This window comes from Trachinotus anak, unplaced genomic scaffold (assembly GCF_046630095.1).
Source record: "Trachinotus anak isolate AG129_WGS33_773 ecotype Australia unplaced genomic scaffold, CSIRO_AGI_Tana_v1 ptg000008l, whole genome shotgun sequence".
Taxonomy (NCBI): Eukaryota; Metazoa; Chordata; class Actinopteri; order Carangiformes; family Carangidae; genus Trachinotus; species Trachinotus anak.
This window is the reverse complement of record NW_027273859.1, coordinates 28,726,705-28,747,983: the sequence shown is the minus strand read 5'-3', so window position 1 is coordinate 28,747,983 and position 21,279 is coordinate 28,726,705. Positions and strand designations below refer to the sequence as shown.

General features: G+C 40.5%; 1 protein-coding gene across 6 annotated transcripts in view; it reads left to right on the top strand.

Annotated features, from left to right (window-relative positions):
* prdm6 (PR domain containing 6) overlaps positions 1-21,279 on the top strand; it is a 93,554-nt gene that overhangs the window by 59,430 nt on the left and 12,845 nt on the right. For 4 of the 6 annotated variants that reach the window (XM_071484003.1, XM_071484006.1, XM_071484005.1 and 1 more), the window contains exons 6-8: positions 12-136; positions 8,377-8,752; positions 20,998-21,174. In XM_071484003.1, coding sequence (XP_071340104.1) covers positions 12-136; positions 8,377-8,752; positions 20,998-21,174 — 678 coding nt within the window. Of the gene's footprint in view, positions 1-11; positions 137-8,376; positions 8,753-10,977; positions 18,516-20,997; positions 21,185-21,279 lie in introns of those variants that run through there. The other 2 variants (XM_071484007.1, XM_071484008.1) reach the window with 2 other exon arrangements.

The following is a 21,279-nucleotide window of genomic DNA, read 5'->3' as shown; positions in this document are numbered from 1 at the left end:
TGTTATTCCAGGTCCTGTATCTTCTACAGAGCGTGCATGGATATCCCCAGAGGAACGGAGCTGCTGGTTTGGTACAATGACTCCTACACTTCCTTCTTCGGCATCCCGCTGCAGTGCATCGCTCAGGATGAGAACTGTGAGCAAACACTGCTGACCTTTCCTCCTTCCTTTTCTTTTTCTTTGTCTCCCTGTGTGTTTGATGAATAGCAGTTTCAGCTCCAGAAACAAAACAAAATGTTTACTGTCATAAAACAACATCTTCTAAAACTGCGTCAGGTCATTGGTTCACTTTCCAGAACAGATGATTACTGTAAAGTGCATCTGTCTGAAGGAGGTCAAACATGTACATCAGCTGAACAGTAAGGAAAAGGTGTTTAAAGTGATGGAAAGATCATCTTCTAAATAAAAGGTGAGAAGTTCAGTTACCTCAGCTGCTCTGTGTTAAAGCAACACTGATAAAACCATCAGCTAAATGTTTCTAAAGGCTCCAAACACAAGTTGAACTTCTCTGCATCTGGTTTGTCTGCAGAAAAAAACCCAGCAGTTTTCTTTGGATGTCTTTTTAATTTTATTACTGACAGTATTAAAACTGTGCGACTGGAAGGGAGCCTTTGGGCTGCCACAAAAACAACGCAGCGAACACAGGTTTCTTACAAACCTGCTGCTGTCTGATTTATGTCTGAACAGCTGAGCAAGCCAAACCAAGGCGGGAGATGTCTTTTATTTAAGATGTGGGCATGCTGTGGCCTAGAGGCAACACTCTGCCCTCTTAAATCTCTTTCTCTTCTTCTTTTTTTTTTTAAAGAAAAGGCAAGTTCTCCTCTCATCATCATCCTCTTCTTCTTCTGTAAACAAAAATATCCACATTTATGAACTTCTGTGTTTTATGTAGAACTGTCCATAATATGTCAACATATTTCTGCTGATTTATGAAAATCTCCTGGTTGTAATTTAATGATGTTCGTGTTTCAACTTGGACGTCCACATGGTTCTTGTTTGGGTTGACAATTTTCAGGCTATGTTGCAAAATCAGATGAGTCACTTTGAATAGATGTCCCGACTATAGGACAGCCCTGATTAGAAGACGTGACTTCTAGACATCTTGAGATTATCCTCTGTGACCTCTCTGATTCTTGGCTGTTCGACAGATTTTCTACCTGATTGATTTCTGCAGTGAAGACGCGAGGAGACGCTGTGGGCTCGTCTTCACTCGTCTTTAATTCATTTCCTTCGTGGTTACAGCAGCCGTCAGAAACTCCTACAGGTTCAAGAGAACTAAGGAAACACTTTAAGAGCTGACTGACTCACTATTAAAGGACTTGAAAACACCCACTAGCTGAGCAACATTAAGGCTATAAACAACCCATAATGCAACACTCTCTGGTACTCTCTCCGTTCAAAAACAAACCAGATGTGGTGAACACATAATCATCTTGTCCTCAAATCAATTTCTCCTTTTCAAATCAACAGAAAAAAAAATCATTTTATACTTGCGCTTGTTATTTTGTTGGTGAGAGTTAGAGAAGTCACCTGTTGAAACCGTGACTAAAATCATCATGTTTCATGTTACGTTCAGCTGTTTACTTCACTTTGCTCATTATCAGACTGAAAAACATGAAACTAAAAGTCATGTTGGGTGATTGATCCCATTTCCCTAAATTCAGCTTTTTTAATGTTTCTGTGACAAATGGGACGTTCAGACCCCCAACACACAGTTCTCATTAAAATATGGAACATTAAAATATTATTATTCATAAAATTTGTTTTGTTGCATCTTTACTCAGTTTGCTTGTCGTTCCCACTTTCTCTTTCTTCCACCTCCACCTCCCTCTGTCTTCTCCCCTTTCCCTTTGTCTTTCCTCTGTCCATCCTCTCTTTTTCTGTCACCAATTTCTTTTTGTTTACATCTCCTCCAGTTTTCTGCTCAGTCAGCCTGTTTATATATTTTTCTTTCAAACAATTTTTTCTGTGGATTTGACAGAGGAACCCAAGACATGAAGGAGTTTTAATCTGTGGAATCTAAATGAAAAGGAATTGAATTAGGAGCTCGTCTTTCACAGAGTCGCAGTGAAATGAGATCGTGCTGATTACTAATTAGAGACGTTTGCCCACAAACTGGTTTGTTTTACAGATGGAACGACTCTTTTACATGACATTGTTCATCGTGACAGGACTCGGGCGGACTCTGCACATACTCCTGCATGACTTTGTTTATGAGGACATGTTTTTGCCCCTACATACAAAACCTATTCAACTAAAACTGAATATAGAATTGAATTTAACCACATTCGTGATGCGGCTGAAGCGATGGTCGTGTCAGTGGAACATGGAAACATGGAGTCTGGCTCATACAGTCATGGTCCTCAGACGATAAATCCTGGTCAATATGAGGCTTTAGCAGTCGAACCAAAGTTACTGTTGTTGGAGCTCAGTGATTCCTCAGTGTTTCCTTCCCTCCTGGGTGAAACTTACAGACACTAGTCCAGGTTTGTGTGACAGCTAATATGACATTTGGAAAGATGAAAATATTTATGTCTCAATTGTTATCAATGTTTTATGTCACATGGTCTGCAGATTAAAACTAGTTGTCAGTGTAGTGGTGCACGACAGCCTTTAATTATTAACTCAGATTACATGGGGGGGAGCGCCCCGGGGCTCCCCTGGTAGAGCTCATACCATTGAGGCTTAGACCCAACCGCAGTGGCCCGGGTTCAAGTCCGGCCTGTGGCCCTTTGCTGCATGTCATCCCCTCTCTCTCTCCCTCCATCGTTCCTGTCTCTCTCTCTCTATCTCTATCTCTCTCTCTCTCTCTCTCTCTCTCTCTCTGCAACTGTAATAAAGGCATAAAAAAGGCCTGAAAAATAACTTAAAAAAAACAAAAATAAAAACACTCAGATCACATGATTTCACAGATTTATCCATTCAACAGTAAGTTTTAGCTGTGTATTCTCTTAACAACCTAATAACAGTTTTAATCATCAAAAGGTTTTTTCTTCTCAAAAGGTCATTTTCTCTGCTTCCATCCAACCTATTGTCCTAAAGTGACAGACTCTGAGTTGCCAGTTTATTAGGAACACCAAGCTGAAAGTTAAGAGACTCTGACCCAACAGTCCTGCAATAAATCATGAAGGTTATAGTTCAGTTTTTGTTAAAACTGTTGTAGAGATTTTTACTGATTCCACTGTGATCTTTACATTATAAAATAAGAAAATAAATAAGAAATCTCAAAAAACTACACATTATACCTTCATGTAGGTCGGTTTATAACAGGACTGCATCAGATTCAGGTGGGTGTACCACCTCTGTCACATGGTAATTATATGTGAAAGTAATGGTGTGCACCAGAGCCAGTGATCCAGCGATCAACCACTTCATCATTTGAAGAATGGAAGACACATGTCCTCAGCTTTAGATGACATTGTCTTTGTCCCTGTGAAGACATTTGTTCCTCAACAGCACAGACATACAAAACACACATTTTGGAACACACAGATACATCGTGCACCAGCACACACACCGGCAGGAGGATTTGCTTTTGTTCCACCCTGCAGTGAAATAAGTTTGTTCACATCCAAATGAAGAGAAATTAGATTATACTTCTTTTGTACAAACTGAGAGATGGCAGCTCTGCTCTGAATTAAAGACATGTAGCTACTAAGTGCATTTGGTTTTTCCACGGCATCGTTATCTGCTGATTGTGCCCGCAAAGCACGAGTGTAATGTCAGAGCTCTGCACTGGAGACAGCAGGACTGTGACTTTGTGTCCTCAGTGGAACAGACATTTAAAGCTTTGACCTTTATTAGTACAGAGGACACTGGCAGAGCACGTCGGTACTGGGAGCTGACCAGTGCTGCTGCAGTACCCTGTAGCTGTGTTTGGGTAGTGTGGTGTGTGACTGTGAGCAGAGGAAAACTGAAGCCGTTACAACCCACAAGCTGCTGCAGGAAAATGAAACTGTTTTGTGACAGTTTGAGCCAAGATGAGGAAATAATTGTACAAAGTTAGTTGGACATTCCAGGATGTGTCAGTAAAGCTGCCATCACTGGAGTCAGTCAGTGCATGTAAAACGAAAAGACTGAGGGTCGATTAATTAAATATGTAATGTAAAATAGGTCCTTTTGTCAAGTCAAGACAAGGTTGCAATTCCTGTCCTCACTGGACCAGTGTGCCGTTAAGTCTCCTGCCAAAAATCAGCTGCTTGAAATCAGTGTGAACCCAGAGATCTGAACCAGAAACCACATAGTGACAAACCTGAAGCCACAGGAGGCAACAGAGCTCCTGGAAACGTTCTAATGCAGGTGATCAACATCCTGGCAGTTTTTTATCAGGACAAAAAAAATAAGGACTGACTGGACTCTAATGGACCATCATCCTCCAGAGCAACTGCAGCTTTTAATAGATGCTAATTAAAATCCTGTGATTCAAAAATATTCTAGTGATCTAAATTCTAGATTTAGTGTCATTAATTAAAACCAGGATCCAAAATCTTTTCAAAACAGGAACAAATAGACTTAATTAAGAGCAATTACATTGTTATCCAATTATTGTGCATCGTAGGGGTTGTGTTGTGTATTGTGAGTCTCACTGTGAGTATGAATGGTATGGATGTGCACTCATGTATCTGTTGTCATTGAAATATTGTCTGTAAATTGACGGGGATCCCAGGAAGAGCTAACAGGGGTCTAACTGAAAAAATAACAGATAATGAATTCATAAATTTAAGAAGTAACAAATGGAACAAACCCAAGAACACAGTGGCTGCAGGCAGAGAACATGCATCTGGTTCAGAATTGGATTTAGATTTAAGTCCATGAAACTGAAGAATTCAATTAATTCTGAATTAAGAAAAAACTGAAAATAATTAGGAGCTGGAATCTGTCTGAATGAAACTTCATTAAGTTGCAAAAAATATGACAGTAAGGCTTCATTTCTTTCAGAAAATTCAAACTCTGCTCCGGCTGCTTATTTCTGCCCTAACCCGACCCGACCCCGACAGAGTGTAAGCTGAAGCACTGAGCCTGTGTTACCCTGTCACACAGTTGTTGTCACCATGGTTACAGCTTGCCTGTTCACCCTGATTAGACATGTGGGCTCCTTAAATGGCCGTCAAAAGCCATTGTTTTAAATTAGTTATAGGCCGACGTGACCGGACCGGACCCGACGTCGCCCTGCTTGGGACCAGGTCGAGAATCCACCCTCTACATCACACACACACACACACACACACACACACACACACACACACACACACACACACACCTTTAAAGACACATTCCCCTGTACACTTGCACACACACACACAGAACGTGAGCACTCACACACATTAAAGATGAAAAGAGAAACACTAGAGCCAAACCACACACCAACACACAACAAAGAAAACATGCACACCCTCAAACACACACACACACAACACACCCTCAAAGCACACACACCCTGTGGTTGTTTACTCATGCACGTTCCATCCAATCACAGCCTGTCAGCTTGACGCTCCGCAGCCCGGCCGCTGCCTAACAACAACAACATGTGGACTGACCGGGGGAGGGGGGGGGGCTCCTCTTCATATTCCTCCCTTTCTCATCTTCTTCATATTTCTCCCTCCTCCTTCTTCTCTTCATCATTCTCCTCCTCCTCGTTTCCTCTAAGCTTCTTCTTCAGCCCATTTCTTCCAAGCTCTTGTTCTCCAGCACGAAGCAGCAGCCGCAGGAGTGATGTGGAGATGAGCTGTGTTTTTATAGCAACATGACATAAAGAGGAGGAGAAGTGAGGAAAGAAGGGAGCATATGGAGGGGAGAGAAGAGGAAAGAGAAAAAGTAGAGATAGAGGAGGATGGGAATGATGGGAAAGAAAAGGGAGGAAGAGTAGACACCAGCAGAGGAGAGGAAGAAAGAGGAGGACAGTTGAAGGAAACAGAAAGAGAGGGATGAAGAGTTTGAAGGAGGAGTGGATGAAGGAAGAAGAGATGAAGGGAGAGGGAGGAGGTTTTCCATTCTGTCCACCTCTGCAGTAAACTCCACTGTACCTCATACTGACATCTCTTCTTTATTTGACATATTATTATTACCATTCTTATAATTGCCTGTATTGATTTTATGAGACTTTATAAGCAGTGGTAACGTTATCATCATTGATTCATAACAAAGCTCTGGCAACATAAACTGAACTGTACTTCATACCAGTAAAGAGAAGAGAAACATTCAGAGGAAGCAAAGACACAACTGAGCCAAACTGTTTCATATTTAGTTCGGTTTTATTGGTGTTTATATAATAATACATGTATAAAATTTAAAGTATAATTTTAAAAGACAAGGCTGTCAAAAAATCCTGTATGCAGAGCAAAACCAACAATGGCTGGATTCTCCTAACAGGTTTTGTGTGGACTAGTGTTAAAATGAGACTGGAACTGATGGACAAACAGAAAGACGGATGGAGAGATAAAGGCTGAGACTCCGCCCACATTCTCTTCACTATCAAACTCACCTGTGGAGGTGTCTTTAAAATCTTTGTTCTCTGCTCTGTCTTGGAGATCTGAGCCTGTTTTCAGTCTGTATTGGAAGAGACAAACACAGACTCTGCAGTGTTGCAGACTGCATCTGCATAATTCTCCCATTTTGATGATGCATTTCATGCGCAGCCCAAACCGTATTGACTTGCATTTTTTGTATATGCAATGTTTGTAGCAAAATGAATTAAGTGTGGGCGAGTGGCACGTAACGCGGGCGTCAATAGTGCCGTCAGGCAACTTACAAATGGTGTAATTATCTCCTCATAAGGTTATTAGAGGATCAATGGAGCCTGGTGGCCTGATGGCAGAGGTGAGCTGATGAAAGATGGGAAATGGTCATGACAACCGGACTGCAGAGGTGCAGCACGTTCGAGACGGGCTGTTCATTCATGTAATGTCAAATGCTGGAAACGACAACATGAAAAAATTAGTTAAGGAAAAAAAGACAATATGAGAGTCTTGGATTAGTACGTGGTCTGTTCTGAAACATGAGAATGAGTCCAGATGTACTGTGGATGTTTTGCTTCTATGTTTTACATTTGACTAAGTTTAGGGAACTAAAATGATTTAATTAAGGTTTAGAAAAGGTCATGGTCATGGCCCAAAGGTCACTCAATGTTGGTGTCAAAGTGAAATAGTCCACATGCCACTTTTTTCCCAAGCAAACCAGTTTTACAGAATGAAAAGAGAGTGAGTTAAAGTAAGACAAACCCTCTTAATGTCATCTTAAACATAATGAAGGGTTTTAGACTCCAGGTCTGTCAGACCACAGAACAGAACACAGTTGAATTCTGGGTCAAGTGAGGACAGCTGGCATCAGCTGGTTCACCCAAAATCTAATTTACCCACTTTCATGTAATGTCTTTTTTTCTGTTAATGTAATTTGTACTTGACTGTTTTATTCACAAGCAACACTTCTGTATCCTAAACCTCTTCATCTTCTCTGCTTCATACGATTATCTCACCAGCTTTTATGTTCACATATTTTTCACAAAGCAAAGTGCCAAACAGAACAAATTCATGTGTGAGCTCCTCCACAAAAACGTGGAGAATAAAATTCACAATGGACAAATTAAATTAAAACAATAATTGAAATAAAAACACACTTTGAGTTTAGCTGTAATGTTCTTAATGCAGATATCTGAATTAGTAGAAGTAACATTTGCCGTTCACCCTAACCTGTGCAAAACCCTGAGTCATAGCTTGAGAAACATTTCTGCAGTTATTGACAGAGGGACAGTGTATATCTAAGTGTACTAATGACCAGGCTCCAAAGAGCCTAACAAGACCCATAACTTCATTCTCTGGAACCAGGAGCTGCAGTTTTCCCAGGGCCTGTCAGGCAGCTCTGTACTCAGTGGGGACATTGTGGTCCTGGCTTTGTTTTTCCATCTCAGCGATAAATCATCAGATTAACTTTTACTCATCAAATGTGGCACACAGACTGTAATTTATCCTGGTGACAGATAAAACTCAAGTCACCTCAAAAGTTACTTCATGTCGGTGAGTCTGTCTATTTTCTATCACTTAACCACATCTGAGTTGCAGTGACAGAAGGTCAAGTATTTTTGTTTGTCTTTAGCATCTTCTTGAGTTTTGGTCATGTGCCCAAGCTCAACAGGCCTAGCTAGCCTCCTGGTTGAAGTCATAGCTGAAGTCAAACTAGCCTGTCTTAGTAAGGATGCCACTGGCTTGCTGTTATCATGGTTTCATCAGTCACCAACACCATAGATCTGTTGCAAGGAGCAGTTTTATCTTCTCTCAGTTAGGGGGACTTTTATTGTGAAAGTCTGTCTTTCTCAAAATTCCCATGAATTGCGAAATACATTCTTAACCGAGTCATTTCTGGCCTTTTACTTTTTGTCTCCAGTAAACGTCCCAGGCACGGTGGTGGAGGCCATGACCAGGCAGGAGTCCCTCCAATCCTTCAGCAAGAACGGCAAGCCCTCCTCCTCCTCCTCCTCCTCTACCCCCTCCACCACCCTCATGCGCTCCATGGTCTTCCCCCACTCCCCTTGCTCTAGGAGTTTCTCCCTGCTGGACAAGGTTGGGGTCGGGGTGCCGTCGGACTCGGGTTTCGGCCAGCTGGGGTCAAAGAACCAGCGAGTCCTCGCGAGCCCAACCTCCACCAGCCAGCTGAGCAGCGAGTTCAGCGACTGGCACCTGTGGAAGTGTGGCCAGTGCTTCAAAACCTTCACCCAGAGGATCCTGCTGCAGATGCACGTGTGTCCGCAGAATCCAGACAGGTAAGACAGCACCTGTGAACAGACAAGGCCTTTATTAACATCAGAGCTGCAGGTAATGCTGTCTCTTTATAACTCAATGCACAGAATATCATAAACAGTTCATTTAGTTATGTTTTTCTTTTCTCTCCATGTGTCATATTTCAGTATGAAGAAGAATGAGTTGTAAGCTATCTGGATTGGCTGAATTGTTATTTGTGGAGCATTAAGACAATGCAGATATGTCTTGTGACCAGTATGAAATGAATCCCTTTAACAAAAAACATTTTACCACCAAAAAGGTTGAAAAATATCCAGAAAATTTCTCCAAGCACCTGACTCAGCTGCTTTTTAATGAAATTACTGTTCAAACTCAGTATCAGTGCATCGTGTTGGACTTTTTGGACCCAAGGTTCAATTTTTTGGATACAAAACATGAGAGAGTCTATGCTATGTCTGTTTTAGAAGTTTGATGAACCATGAAGTTACTCTTTGAGCTTCGGGGCAATCAACATCAAGATTTTGACAATTAAGACAGCATCATGGAGAAATATATTATGTATACACAACCTTTGTTGTCACTGTCAAAGTCCTGAGATTCCCAAAATGATATTTTTTAATCAAGAGCTAGATAGAAGTTTTTTCCTGTAACTGTCAATGACTTAAAAGAGAATTAGATAAGATTTTTCCTTTCAGCTAAGGAAGCAAAATGACTCTAAACAACATCCATGTTGTTTATATCTTCTCTATATCTTTTTTCAATATACCCTGGACTACAGCTCAAACATTAAGAACAAGACACAGCATGACAATATTTCTAAACTGTTGCTGCAGTTTTTCAGAGGAAGCCGGCAAACCAGACACGTACTTATAATTTATGAGTCATCATCACAACGTTTGTGTTACAGAAAGTGGGACTTTGTGGATGAGAGTTTAGAGAGTGTAAAAGTGTTCGAGTGTGTATAACGACTGCCAACTTAATTATATACAGCATGGATGGAGGAAGAGTAAATGTGTGCGCGTGTTTGGATTTGTGTGTGTGTGTGTCGGGGGGGCGGAGGACGTATTGGAAATTTTTTGCTTAGCTTTATTTTTTGCGGGGAGAATCAGAGCGGCGTATAAATCAGCGCTGTGCGTCAGTGAGAAATACCTCGCCTTACGGTGACGGGGCCAGGAAAACAGATGCCACTTATTCAATAAACTAATACTCATAGGGAAGAAAAATGTGGGCTGGATATGGCGGGGGGAGGGAGGGTCGATGTGGAGCTGCCTGTCAATAGGAAGGTTTTATGGGACAGAGGAGCAGATAAAATTCAGCTGAACAAGCCGAACAGAACAGAGTCCTGGAGCTCTGAAGCCCCGCTGTACCTCACACTTTGTGAACTGGGATTAGACCAGTATGTCCATCACAGCATAGTTCTCAGGCTCACCTCCACCTCTGACCTGGCCAGACAAGATATTCTCAAGGACTTCCACCTGAATGTTGATGATTCAGATCATGAGTCAAAGAGCATCCACTTCAGATTTTATTTCTCTGCTCCGTCATTGTTTATAGAATTTAGGCAGATTAACGGGAACTAGTTTATTTTAATCTGTGTGAGCTGAATTTGGAGCTACTGTAGCTCTTGTGAGGTGTGAACTTCCACAACACTGGTTTTAGCTCTCATGTAGGATGTTCTCACAGTCCCTGAAGATGGTCTGCAGGTCCTGTAAGGGTTCCTTGTGGTTGTTGAGGAGGTTCTCGGTGTCCAGTAGGTGGTCCCAATTGTCCTTCAGCACCTAGCAGCAATTAATAAGGTCCAACAAGTCCTTTAGCTGGTTCTAGTGGTTCTCAAGGAGGTTTTATGGGTCTTTCAGGTGGTTGGACAGCTATTGGAACTTGTGGAGTGACAGTGCTCTCCATCACCATCATCAAATAAAATAGGGAATACAGTCTGGAGGAATGGTGCTCAGCCCTCCAGTAGAGTTCATAAACTTTTAGAATCTATGACAAGGAACACTAAAGCAGTTGTGGAGGCGTCGTGTGGAATAACACCATTGTCATCCTTGATGTTTGTTTTTAATCCATCTGCAAAGCCCCATTTCCATTCATCTGGCTTTTGTTGGCAGTGGAAAAGGTACAATCAGCATTCACTCCCGGGTCAAATGACTCTGCAGTGGACGTGGGTTTTTATTGGCTCTGATTGGCATTGATGTAAACACAACACCCGGTTGAACTTGCTAATTTTTGCTCCTTTCGCGTCTTTCAGAGCACAAACACTGTAAACAGATGTGTGACCTGCCCAGCACGGTGCTGTTACACCTGAAACACAGCAGCTACACTTTGCTCGGGGATTAAAGAGAGAGCTGCAGACCCGAAATAAGTTTTACAATCACAGATCCAACCATCTCGCACAGAGGCTTCGACACTGACAGGAGTTTTAACAGCTAACAGCCCCCTCTCTCTCCCGTGTGTGTGTGTGTGTGTGTGTGTGTGTGTGTGTGTGCTCTGTAACTGAATGTGATGACACTAAAAAAAAATACTTATAGTTGCTAATTTTGGTGTAAAAAGTGTGTAAGAGGCACGTCTCTGTCCTCAGACATTAAAGCAGTGTGACTGCTCTGAATAAAGGCGCTCTGCTTTTCACCATTGGCCTCTCTTTCTTTTCCTTCTTGATTTCTTCACGCCTCTCTCTCCCCATCTCTCTCGCCCTCCCCCTCTACCTTCATACATATTTATTGATGTTTACTTGATGGGAACATTTGGAGCTGAAGACTGATGGCTCTTTATATCAGCTTGAAAAAAACACCACACACCACCTCTCAGCTCCATCTCTTTCAGGTTTGTTTTTTTCTGCTGACTGTTTCTTTTTCTGAACTTTTTCTTCTTCCGTGTCATTTTTTCCCCAGTGTGTCATTTCAACAAAATCCATCATCAGAGGAGCAGTTTGTTTATGTCGATGAGGCCTTGAAAGTGCTCTCAGTTCAGTTTTAAACTGGTGTCAGGATGCAGGATACTGTTTAAGTTTTGAGATGGCGATGAGTGATGAATCAGGAAAAAGGACGGCATCTCCACTCACAGGTCTGACATATTACCAAAACAGCTCAGTATAAACCACAGCAATGACCTAAATTAATAACCACTGATTTTATGATGGATGTGTTTACTGCACTGGTGTTTAAAAGAGTCATTAGTGCTTTAAGTGAAAATGGGGTATTTTTACTGAACTCTTTGATCTCCAGTGTCCACAGTTCAGGTCTCAATCTGGAGGCTGATGTTGTTTATGAATAAACCATGTATGTGCATATGGACACAATCACGCTTGTATATCAGAGGACAGAAAGTTTACAGCTGATTGAAAGTACGAATCATCACAGAGTTGACTTTACAGAGGAATTAAATGTTAAATTTGTCATTTGTTTTTGTTATATACCAATGCTTTGTCAATGATTTGGCCTCAGCTCACTGCTCTCCAGCTTTTCCAGTGGTTCATTTAAACGTACAATATTCTCTGTTTCTCACGTGAGGACCACAGTAATAATATTAAGTCAGAGGAGTAATGGGGCATGTTCAGAGTTTTACTGGAAAAACTGAGGAGAATAATTCACAACATGAATGTGAAAAATGTCACCAGCTTCTTGTTTTATATATTAATGATGTTAAAATTAATTTTCATGGTGATATTTTCACTTAATGGGTCTTGTCTTGCAGCATTTCAGCAGATTTTGTATTGCAGTGCATGTGCAATACAGTAATGACAAAACGGTTGTATCTGGCATGAATAACTACAGCGTGAGTTAAACTACTAATATTCTACACCAATGCTCCTACTTCACATGTAACGTCTGGTCTATTTAGATGTGATAACAGTGGAGGTGTGTAGAAGCAGGGCTGACCAAATGTGATGCAGGGCATAGGTGGAAATTAATTGACTGATTTATTTGATTTATTGAAAACTCTTGTCTTTTTTATTTAAAAAATTTAAGAAAACATGTTTTTTTCCACTGCATCCTTTGGACATCAGCAGTATGAGGACATGCAGTGCTGAGGTTGGTATTTTCCACCCAGACCTGTGGGACCTCAGACTGGCTCCTGACCTGCTAATTAACATTTATACTACAAATTAGTAATTGCTGCTCAAATCTAAGTCCTTATTCAATTATCACTAATTATATATTTGTTGTAGGATTTTGTTTATTGAGTTTGACCTTTGACAAATATCATCTGTCAGTTGTCATTGAAGTGAGCTTGTATCTCTAATGAAGGTCGTCAGACCTGCTGCAGGATCTCTGGTTAATTACTTGACTTTACTGGGCTGCAGCTCACTGGGAGTTTTGAGGTGAGAGGAGCATTGTGGGTAATTAACAGCATCAATACCACAGAGTGTCAAATCAAATCAAACCTCCTCCAGTGCAGGACTGTAACTGACACTAGATGCCTAAAACCAAGTTGTTGTTTTTAGTGAATCTGTTAGTTTCAGATCTTTTTATTCTTCAAAATGACGGAACGTAAGAATCTGCTGCTCATAACTGTAGTAAAAGTAACGTCTTAAATAATAACAGATTTCTTGATGTTAGGATACAACATGTAGCCCCTCTCATGCTGAAAGCTGACCCGCTGCTCTGTGAGCTGAGAAAATTCTCAAAACACAATTAACTCAAACTGTTTGCATGTCGGGCCGAAGCAAGACTGTTTCTCTCTGTTGATAAACAGCTGACATTTAGGAGATTTATCACCCAGCAGTGAGGACATATTTGCATTCAGCACTAACACAGATGTGTGCTGTCCCTGCTAGACACACAGATGTGTTGAAAAATGACTTTTTTTCTTTTTGTCAGTGTGTAGCCGCAGGAGTAACCAATACTGATCCATCACTGTGATGGACGGGCTGGTAGAAATTCCCTCTAAGTCTATTTTTATCTGTCATGTTTGCCACTAAAACGAAATCTACTTTGTGTTGCATCTGCACTAGTGGATTTTAACAACTTTAATGTCAGTATAGCTATGTTGTGTCTTCTTTTGCTTTTTTGTTTTGTTTCCACAGTTCAGTTTCAAGACACTTTATTTACAAAGCAACTGCTAGTAAGTAGATTTCTATAATAGAGTCAGATTACTGCTGTGGCCCAGATCAGTCAACACAATGCAAAAGCCACAACAGGAATTTTCTATTTGTGCTGTTGCTTTTGTATTTGTGTTGTGGCTTTTGCATTTGTGTTGTGGCTTTTGCATTTGTGTTGCATTGACCCTTCTGGGCCACTGTAGAAAACAGTTCGCAGAGGCCTGAGGCATTTCAAGGCATCTTGTTGTCTCTGTTTGGGCCACTGCACTTAAAATTGTGTCATTGTACCTGGTCAGATAAACCACAAACAGGATTAAAGCAGGAAACTCTGCAGCACAGTGGCAGTGAACGCACTATTAAACAACAACAAATGATTCTAAAGTGGTGAAAGTGTCCAGTGTTATTTGGAAAACATCAACAGTTAAGACATTTGTAGGGTCTCCTTGATGACCACAGTTTCTTCTTAAACTACACTACCCATAATCCACAGTCGTCACCACCCCCATGAATAAAAAAATAAAAACAGCCTAAGGCAGCCTCTGTGGTGATATGATATTGGCTGATTGCTTGGTTTTAGTTCGAGGCTCAGCTGATGAGCTGAGCTGGTTGAAGAGAGGACATTATGTGAGCTTTCTGCTTTAATAGGTTGGTCAATACAGTCAAAGAGAGAGAGAGAGAGAAACAACAAGAGAGATGGATGTTTATGGAGGAACAGAGAAAAGAGGGGATGAAGGAAAAGGAGTTGAGTGTTTTTGTTTAAGGGTCTACCAGTGATTTTATTTGGATGTGCATATGTCTGCTCACATACATACAGTATATGTGTGTGTGTTTGTTCAGAGAGTCATTGATTGGGTATTGACGAGGCTGGAGCAGTGATTTATAGCTGCTGGTCTCGGGGGAATAATGTCTTCATATGAGGCGGACAGAGGAGTCGTCCTCACAGCGCAGATATAACTCCATATGGATTAGACCGACTCCATACGGGTCAATCAACACACTTCACCCCGCATCACTGCACGCTGCAAACACACACAGACCCACTGACTCACTGAGGTTGAGTCCAAAATCAACACAGAAACCTGCCGGCACCTTTTATCTCATGATGTGAGATTTGTGAGATTTGACGCTCCAGCAGTTATTAGTTGATCTAGTGATGTGATTTACTGTTGAACTCAACTCAGCATGTCCACTTCTACTTTACCTGTATTTCCCAGCATGCTTTTCAACAGTCCAGTCAGCCAAGAAAAGTCAAAACGAGTCTGTTGGTTTGTGTGACAGGTCAGTTACAACAACACGTTGGAGTCCTAATAGACAACGTACTATAAAGTCATATAGAAACTGAGCTAAAAGACATGTTGAAATATTATAGAATAAATATATTTGCTATTGCAAAAATAATTTTAACTATAAAATGTATTATACAGTTAGAGGGAAATTCAATGAAACCATGCAATTAAATGTTAAAGAGATAAATTAAATCACACAATACTGAAATAAATACAGATTAAAAAAGAGCATCACAGTGGGCTGGAGGCTTAAAGATGTAAACTCCAAAGTCAAAATTCAGCTGGAGACATTTGTTGCCTTTGAAAAAGTAAAATAAAAAGGATAAATAGCGCTAGTATTGATAAAAGTTAAAAAGGTTTTGAGCAGTTTTTCATTTAGGCTATCTGTATAGAGGCTTTTATTTTGAAATCACAATGAAATAACCTGCCCAGAAGTCATTGTTTTACAGAGATTTGATGAGAGAGGCTGACACTTGTTGGGTTTCTCTTTGTTTGGCAGAGCTGTAGTTTTTTTGGTGTTTTTCTGCAGTTCAGTTTTTTATTTTAAACCAAACACCTTCTTGACCTCTGGCAAAACGAAATGAAAACACGCGTGTGTTTGTGCCAAGAAGCTTCATTCCCATGTCATGTTATTGATGGACCTGTGAGGAGCTGGTTGGCAGTTCAGGTCTCACACACACATTTTGCCTCTTTCACCAGCTCATGTGTTAAAGGTGTGGACACAGTGACACGTTGACACTCACTGTTGTTGTTACCACATGTTGTGTTGAAAGGCAACACAAGGTTTATTGTCCTGAACCACATTTCACAGACATGTTGAAAATGACTAATTTTATAGATCACACTCAAGCTGACACACACACAGATACACACACACACACACACACACACACACACACACACACGGAGGCGAGACTGAGTGAGAATGACACTGCAGCCAGGTTTTTACTCTCATCACCCGCCCAAAACAAGTATGATTAGTTTGCCCGTGAACCAAATCGAAGCATCTCTCCGGTGTTGTGTTAGCCTGTCGCGGTGTTGACTCTGAACATATTTGGCCGTCTGTGCTGTCAACAGGCTGTAACACCGTGATGCTAACGGGCACCGAGAGAGATGATGCTCAGTTCTGCGCAGTAACAGAGAGAGATTGTTTTATAGCATCAGTCAACAGAAATATTAGTCTTATCAGAATATTAGTATTGTTTATAGAGCTATAATGATCAGGTGATTAGTGGTTAGTTTTGAATGTGAAACATTTGTTGGTTTCAGCTTCTCAGTTTTGAGGGTTTTCTGCTTTTCAGTGTTTTACATAATTATAAACTGAATCTCTTTGGCTTTTCAACTGTTGGTTGGACAAAATAAGAGACATGTGAGGACATCAGCTCATGCTCTGGGAAATTATATCCAGCATTTTTCACTATTTTCTGATTTCCTGTTTTGTAAAGATAATAAAAATATTAATTAGTTGCAGCCCTGCTTGTGCGATTTTAATTTAAAGCTTTTCTTTTGCTGAATTTGGGCTTTTTAAGAAGAAAAGAAAATCTAACCTGCATTAAAAAACACAAGAGGCAGCGTTGGTACCTGTGAGATGATGAAATGTGATTCAGGAGGTCTTTAGTTTTGTGATTGATGGATTCAAGGATGCCAAAAACACTGTGGGAAATCACAGTGACAGTGTTTCCCTGATCACTGGGTAAACAGTAGCATTACATTGCTCACATTTCAAGGCATCAAAAGTTGAGTGAGGTTCAACTTTTTTCTTGAACAACTCTGTTTCCTTTGTGCCGGAGTCCTGCTGCGCCAGCGGGCTGCTCTCATTGAAATGAAAGACGTTTCACACTCTGCTGATGCTGAACATGGCCTTAGTGCAAGTTTGTGTTTTTGTATTTGTGACTAAGCCCTCCACTGTGGGGATGTTTTCCTGACCTGCTCTTCTAAGTACTGTGAGGTACAGTAGAAATACCCAAATCCTGTGTGGTAATTCATGCATATGTATGACTGTGCACACAAGTTTGCAGATTTTTATTCATTTGTGCACAAGGACGTATTTGAATGTGCTTCTGTGTGCAAATATTTTGGCTGCACATGCACATACCTGTGTATGTGTGTGTGTGTGTGTGTGTGTGTCTGTGTGTGAGTGTGTGTGTGATGGAGGTGTTTATGCTTTACCTCCTCCTCCCTCCTCTCTCCACTGTAATAAACAATAACCGGGCATTAATCTCCCGGCCTGCTGCCTTAATAAATAATATCCACACATTCATCAACTTAAACTATTCACAATCAATGCAGCTCTTCATAGAAAACCCACCTAATAAATAGTGGTGCGGCCCACTGAGGCGTGAACTTATAGACCAGCCGGCTGATAAATGAACCGACCCCCACGGCGAGACGCCTTTTATGTGGAAAACTGCAAGTGAGAATTTTTCGATTTTATATTACACTATTTTACTCTTATTACTTTCCTGTGTGTGTGTGTGTGTGTGTGTGTGAGAGAGAGAGTGTGTGTTCTCTGTGTGTACATCCTCTCAGGGTACAGTAGGTGTTTGTGATTTATTGGAGCGGTGAAGATGTTGGTCTATTTGTTTTATTCTAGTTCTGGGGTGTTTACCTATTTGTTAGCTACTGATGTCAGAGTTTTGTCTTATTGGTCTCAGAATCTGAATCACTTTATTTTTTGAACACAAGCAGCACACAGGAGTTTGTCCTGGTCGCACTGCTGCACAAACGACACGACTACACAACTAACACACTAATATAGAACACAGTGATGCACAGTGAAGATACAGTGAAGACATGTAGTGTTTATAATATATGGAGAAAGACATTCCTACCTACACTCAGTGGAATATGGTGATTACAGCTTCATATAGAATCTAATATCATCAGGAGTTTAAGGTTAAATGCTGCTTAGTGAGAAAAACAAGCATGTGCTTTAAATAAAAGAAGATTTTTGATGAAAAACATGAAAACATCATCACAAACTTAACATTTTGTCTCAAACAGGAATTAAAGCACATTTGAAACTGAATTCAGAGGGATAAAGACTGAAGTTAAAACATGGATATAGAGGTGTGTTGTATTTAATGAAGATGAAGAGCAAAATGTAAATTACATTGAATAAATTCATTGCAGTTTATATAACAGTTACTTGTTTGTTTGTTTGTTTGTTTTTTACATTTACTGCATTTTGTGTTTTGCTTAAATGAACTAATTTCCTTTAAGGTCGAGTCATAAAATCATTTAACAAGTTTAGTTTGTAACTTTGTGTCAGTGCAGCTGCTGCTGGGTGAAGACATTAGACACTGATGGTGGATCTATTGTTCCTTCTTACAATAATAGTGAAATGATTAGGTGTGATATTGATGGCAGTGATGATGGCAGAGCTAACAATCAATTACCTGACAGTTTGTAAAGATGATGACATTGGATATTATATTGATGATCAGTTGTTAGTTAAAGGCAGTGAGGACAGTGGTTGTTGGGGGGGGGCTACAGTTATGTGGTGATGATGGTAACACTGACTGAGCCGATACTAATCATCACAGTGTTAACAGTGTCCCTGTGTACTGTCATTAGAAGCAGGTTTAATAATGGCTCCTTATTGTGATTGACAGAAGACAGACAGCAGCTAATCACCTCCGAGCTGCAAGTGTCTCTGCTGTCTGCTCATCAATACACACTGCTGACTGATGCCCAGCTGCTCACTGTGGTGGTAAAGAGCTCCTCTGAAACACAGACTGAGCTCTGCTGCCTCAGGGTGGACCTGAGGATGATTTCCAAACAGAAATCTTCCAGGTTTCTACCTTCATCTAATGAACTTGGGTTTTTAGTAGAAGCATCATCAGGAAAAAGAATAATAGGACCACAGTAGCTGAGGTCCACATTTCTAGACTCAGTCTGATGGTGACGGTGCATTCAGGGTGTAAATTCAAGAAATATCACATGATCATATTTTAACCAGGTGTTGGTTATTCAGATGCTCATCAGTCTCACTAAACACTTTAAACCAGTGAAAGTAAATCAGTGAAAACATCAGGAGGTAATGAACATAAGTCAGACTTTAACTCCACTGTTAGTTAAAGGTGCTACAGATCAGTCAGAGTCATATGAAGGGATTTACTGTGACCTGCTACGCTCTTCATTCATCATGTGAGAAACTCATACTGTAAACTCAGGCATCATGAAACTTACCAGTTACCAGCTTGACAGGAGCTGCCTGAACATTTCATTACTGCTGCTCTCTGTTCGGGAGGACTGTTTCATCTACGCAGGAGGACTAGGTTCAGCCTGGTTTTCCAGTCCTCTCAGAGACCCACCTTAATGATCCACATCCTGCATCCTTCCTCACCTGATGTACGACACAGTTAACAACCAATAACATAATTAATTCTGTTGTGTAAGAATTTGTTGATACATTCAAGAGTTTCAAGCTTTTGTTTTTGTTTTTTTGGATAATATTTTGGTTAAGAAAATATTTTTAATATCTGCAAATGGATTAAAAGCTGGAAAATGACAAACAGAGAGAGTGTACAAGATCTGAGCAGACACTGTGATCACACTGGAAGTGTCCTGCAAGTTAAAACACAAGAGGCTGAAAATGTTTGGAGGCTGTGTTCAACTCAGTAAATAGAAAGAGTGTAAGATTAGATCTGCTGCTGTATGGAAGCAGGACACTCTATTAACAGACACACAGCTATTGTTTGGTTGTTTGTTTCAGTCTGTGAACTCCCATTTGGGGCAGACACACACACAATCTCTTTATATCTCCTCTTTTCTTGTTCTGTTACTGTCTCTATCTCACTCTCTCTAACTGCTATTCCTCACACACACACACACACACACACACACACACACACACACACACACACACACACACACACACACACACACTCTCTCACAGTGATAGATGATCCAGTCATGATCTAGGCCTGCATTGTTGATGAGGGTCATGCTGCCATGGTTACCGGTGCAGTGTCCGACTCCATTTGCCCCGTGTGTGTTTATAGACCTTAGACCGTGGTTACTCTCCATCTGTCTGTTTCTGTGTCTTAAATGTCTTTTTTTATCCCTGTATGAGTTTTTTGTGTTTCATTTGTGTCTTTAGCTGTTCTGTGTGTGGGCTTGTGTTTTTGAATTTTGTGTTGATTTGTGTTTGACTTATTTGTTCATTAAGTCAAGTTTATTTTCACAGGATAAAAATCTGACTCCTAGAGCTTTAGAATTTGGACAATAAGCAACATCCTCTGATTCAAAATTACAATATGGATAAATTATAGTAAATAAAAAAAGTCAGGTTTATTTCAATAGAACATTTCATACAGAGATTCAATGTGCTTCAAGATAAAACACAAAAAATATAGATCATACATGACAAGATCGTATAAGATAAAAAGGTATTACAACAAAAAAGGGAATAAGATAGAAAGGTATTATAATTATTATTAAAAGGCAATAATAATAATGCAGATAAAAGTTGTACCTGTTAATGACACACTTTCAATGTGTTGTAATTTTATCTTTTGTCTGTGTTTTTTTTTTATTTTTTTTATTCAGTTGTTCAGTGAGTCCATTCCTTGTGTGCCTTATTTTTAGGTTGTTGTATTTATTGATTGATTGAAAGCTTTATTGTCATTGTATAAAATACAACAAGATTTGAGTGCTACTCCTGGACGGTGCAACATTAAGAAAACATTTCATGACATTAAAACATCGAAAACAAGACCTGTTGGCTTGTTGAGACATTTGCAACATTTGATTATCTCATTCTATGTTTGTGTATATGTGTATGTATGTGTGTATATATATATATATATATATATATATATATATATATATATATATATATATATATATATATAGAGATGTAAGTTTTAAAATTAAAAAAAGACCTTGAACACCGCAGACACCCTCCTCCTCACACTTGTCTCACCTGTCTCTCCCTCAGGCCGTACCAGTGTGGCCACTGCTCCCAGTCCTTCTCTCAGCCGTCAGAGTTGAGGAACCACGTGGTGACGCACTCGAGTGACCGACCCTTCAAATGTGGATACTGCGGCCGGGCCTTCGCTGGGGCCACGACACTCAACAACCACATCCGCACGCACACCGGAGAGAAGCCGTTCAAGTAAGTAACAGTGAGTACCCCCACCCACCCAACCCACCCGACTCTCTGCTCCCTCCCACCTGCTGCAGGCTGGAGCTGGGCTGACCACTTCCACTTAGATACAAC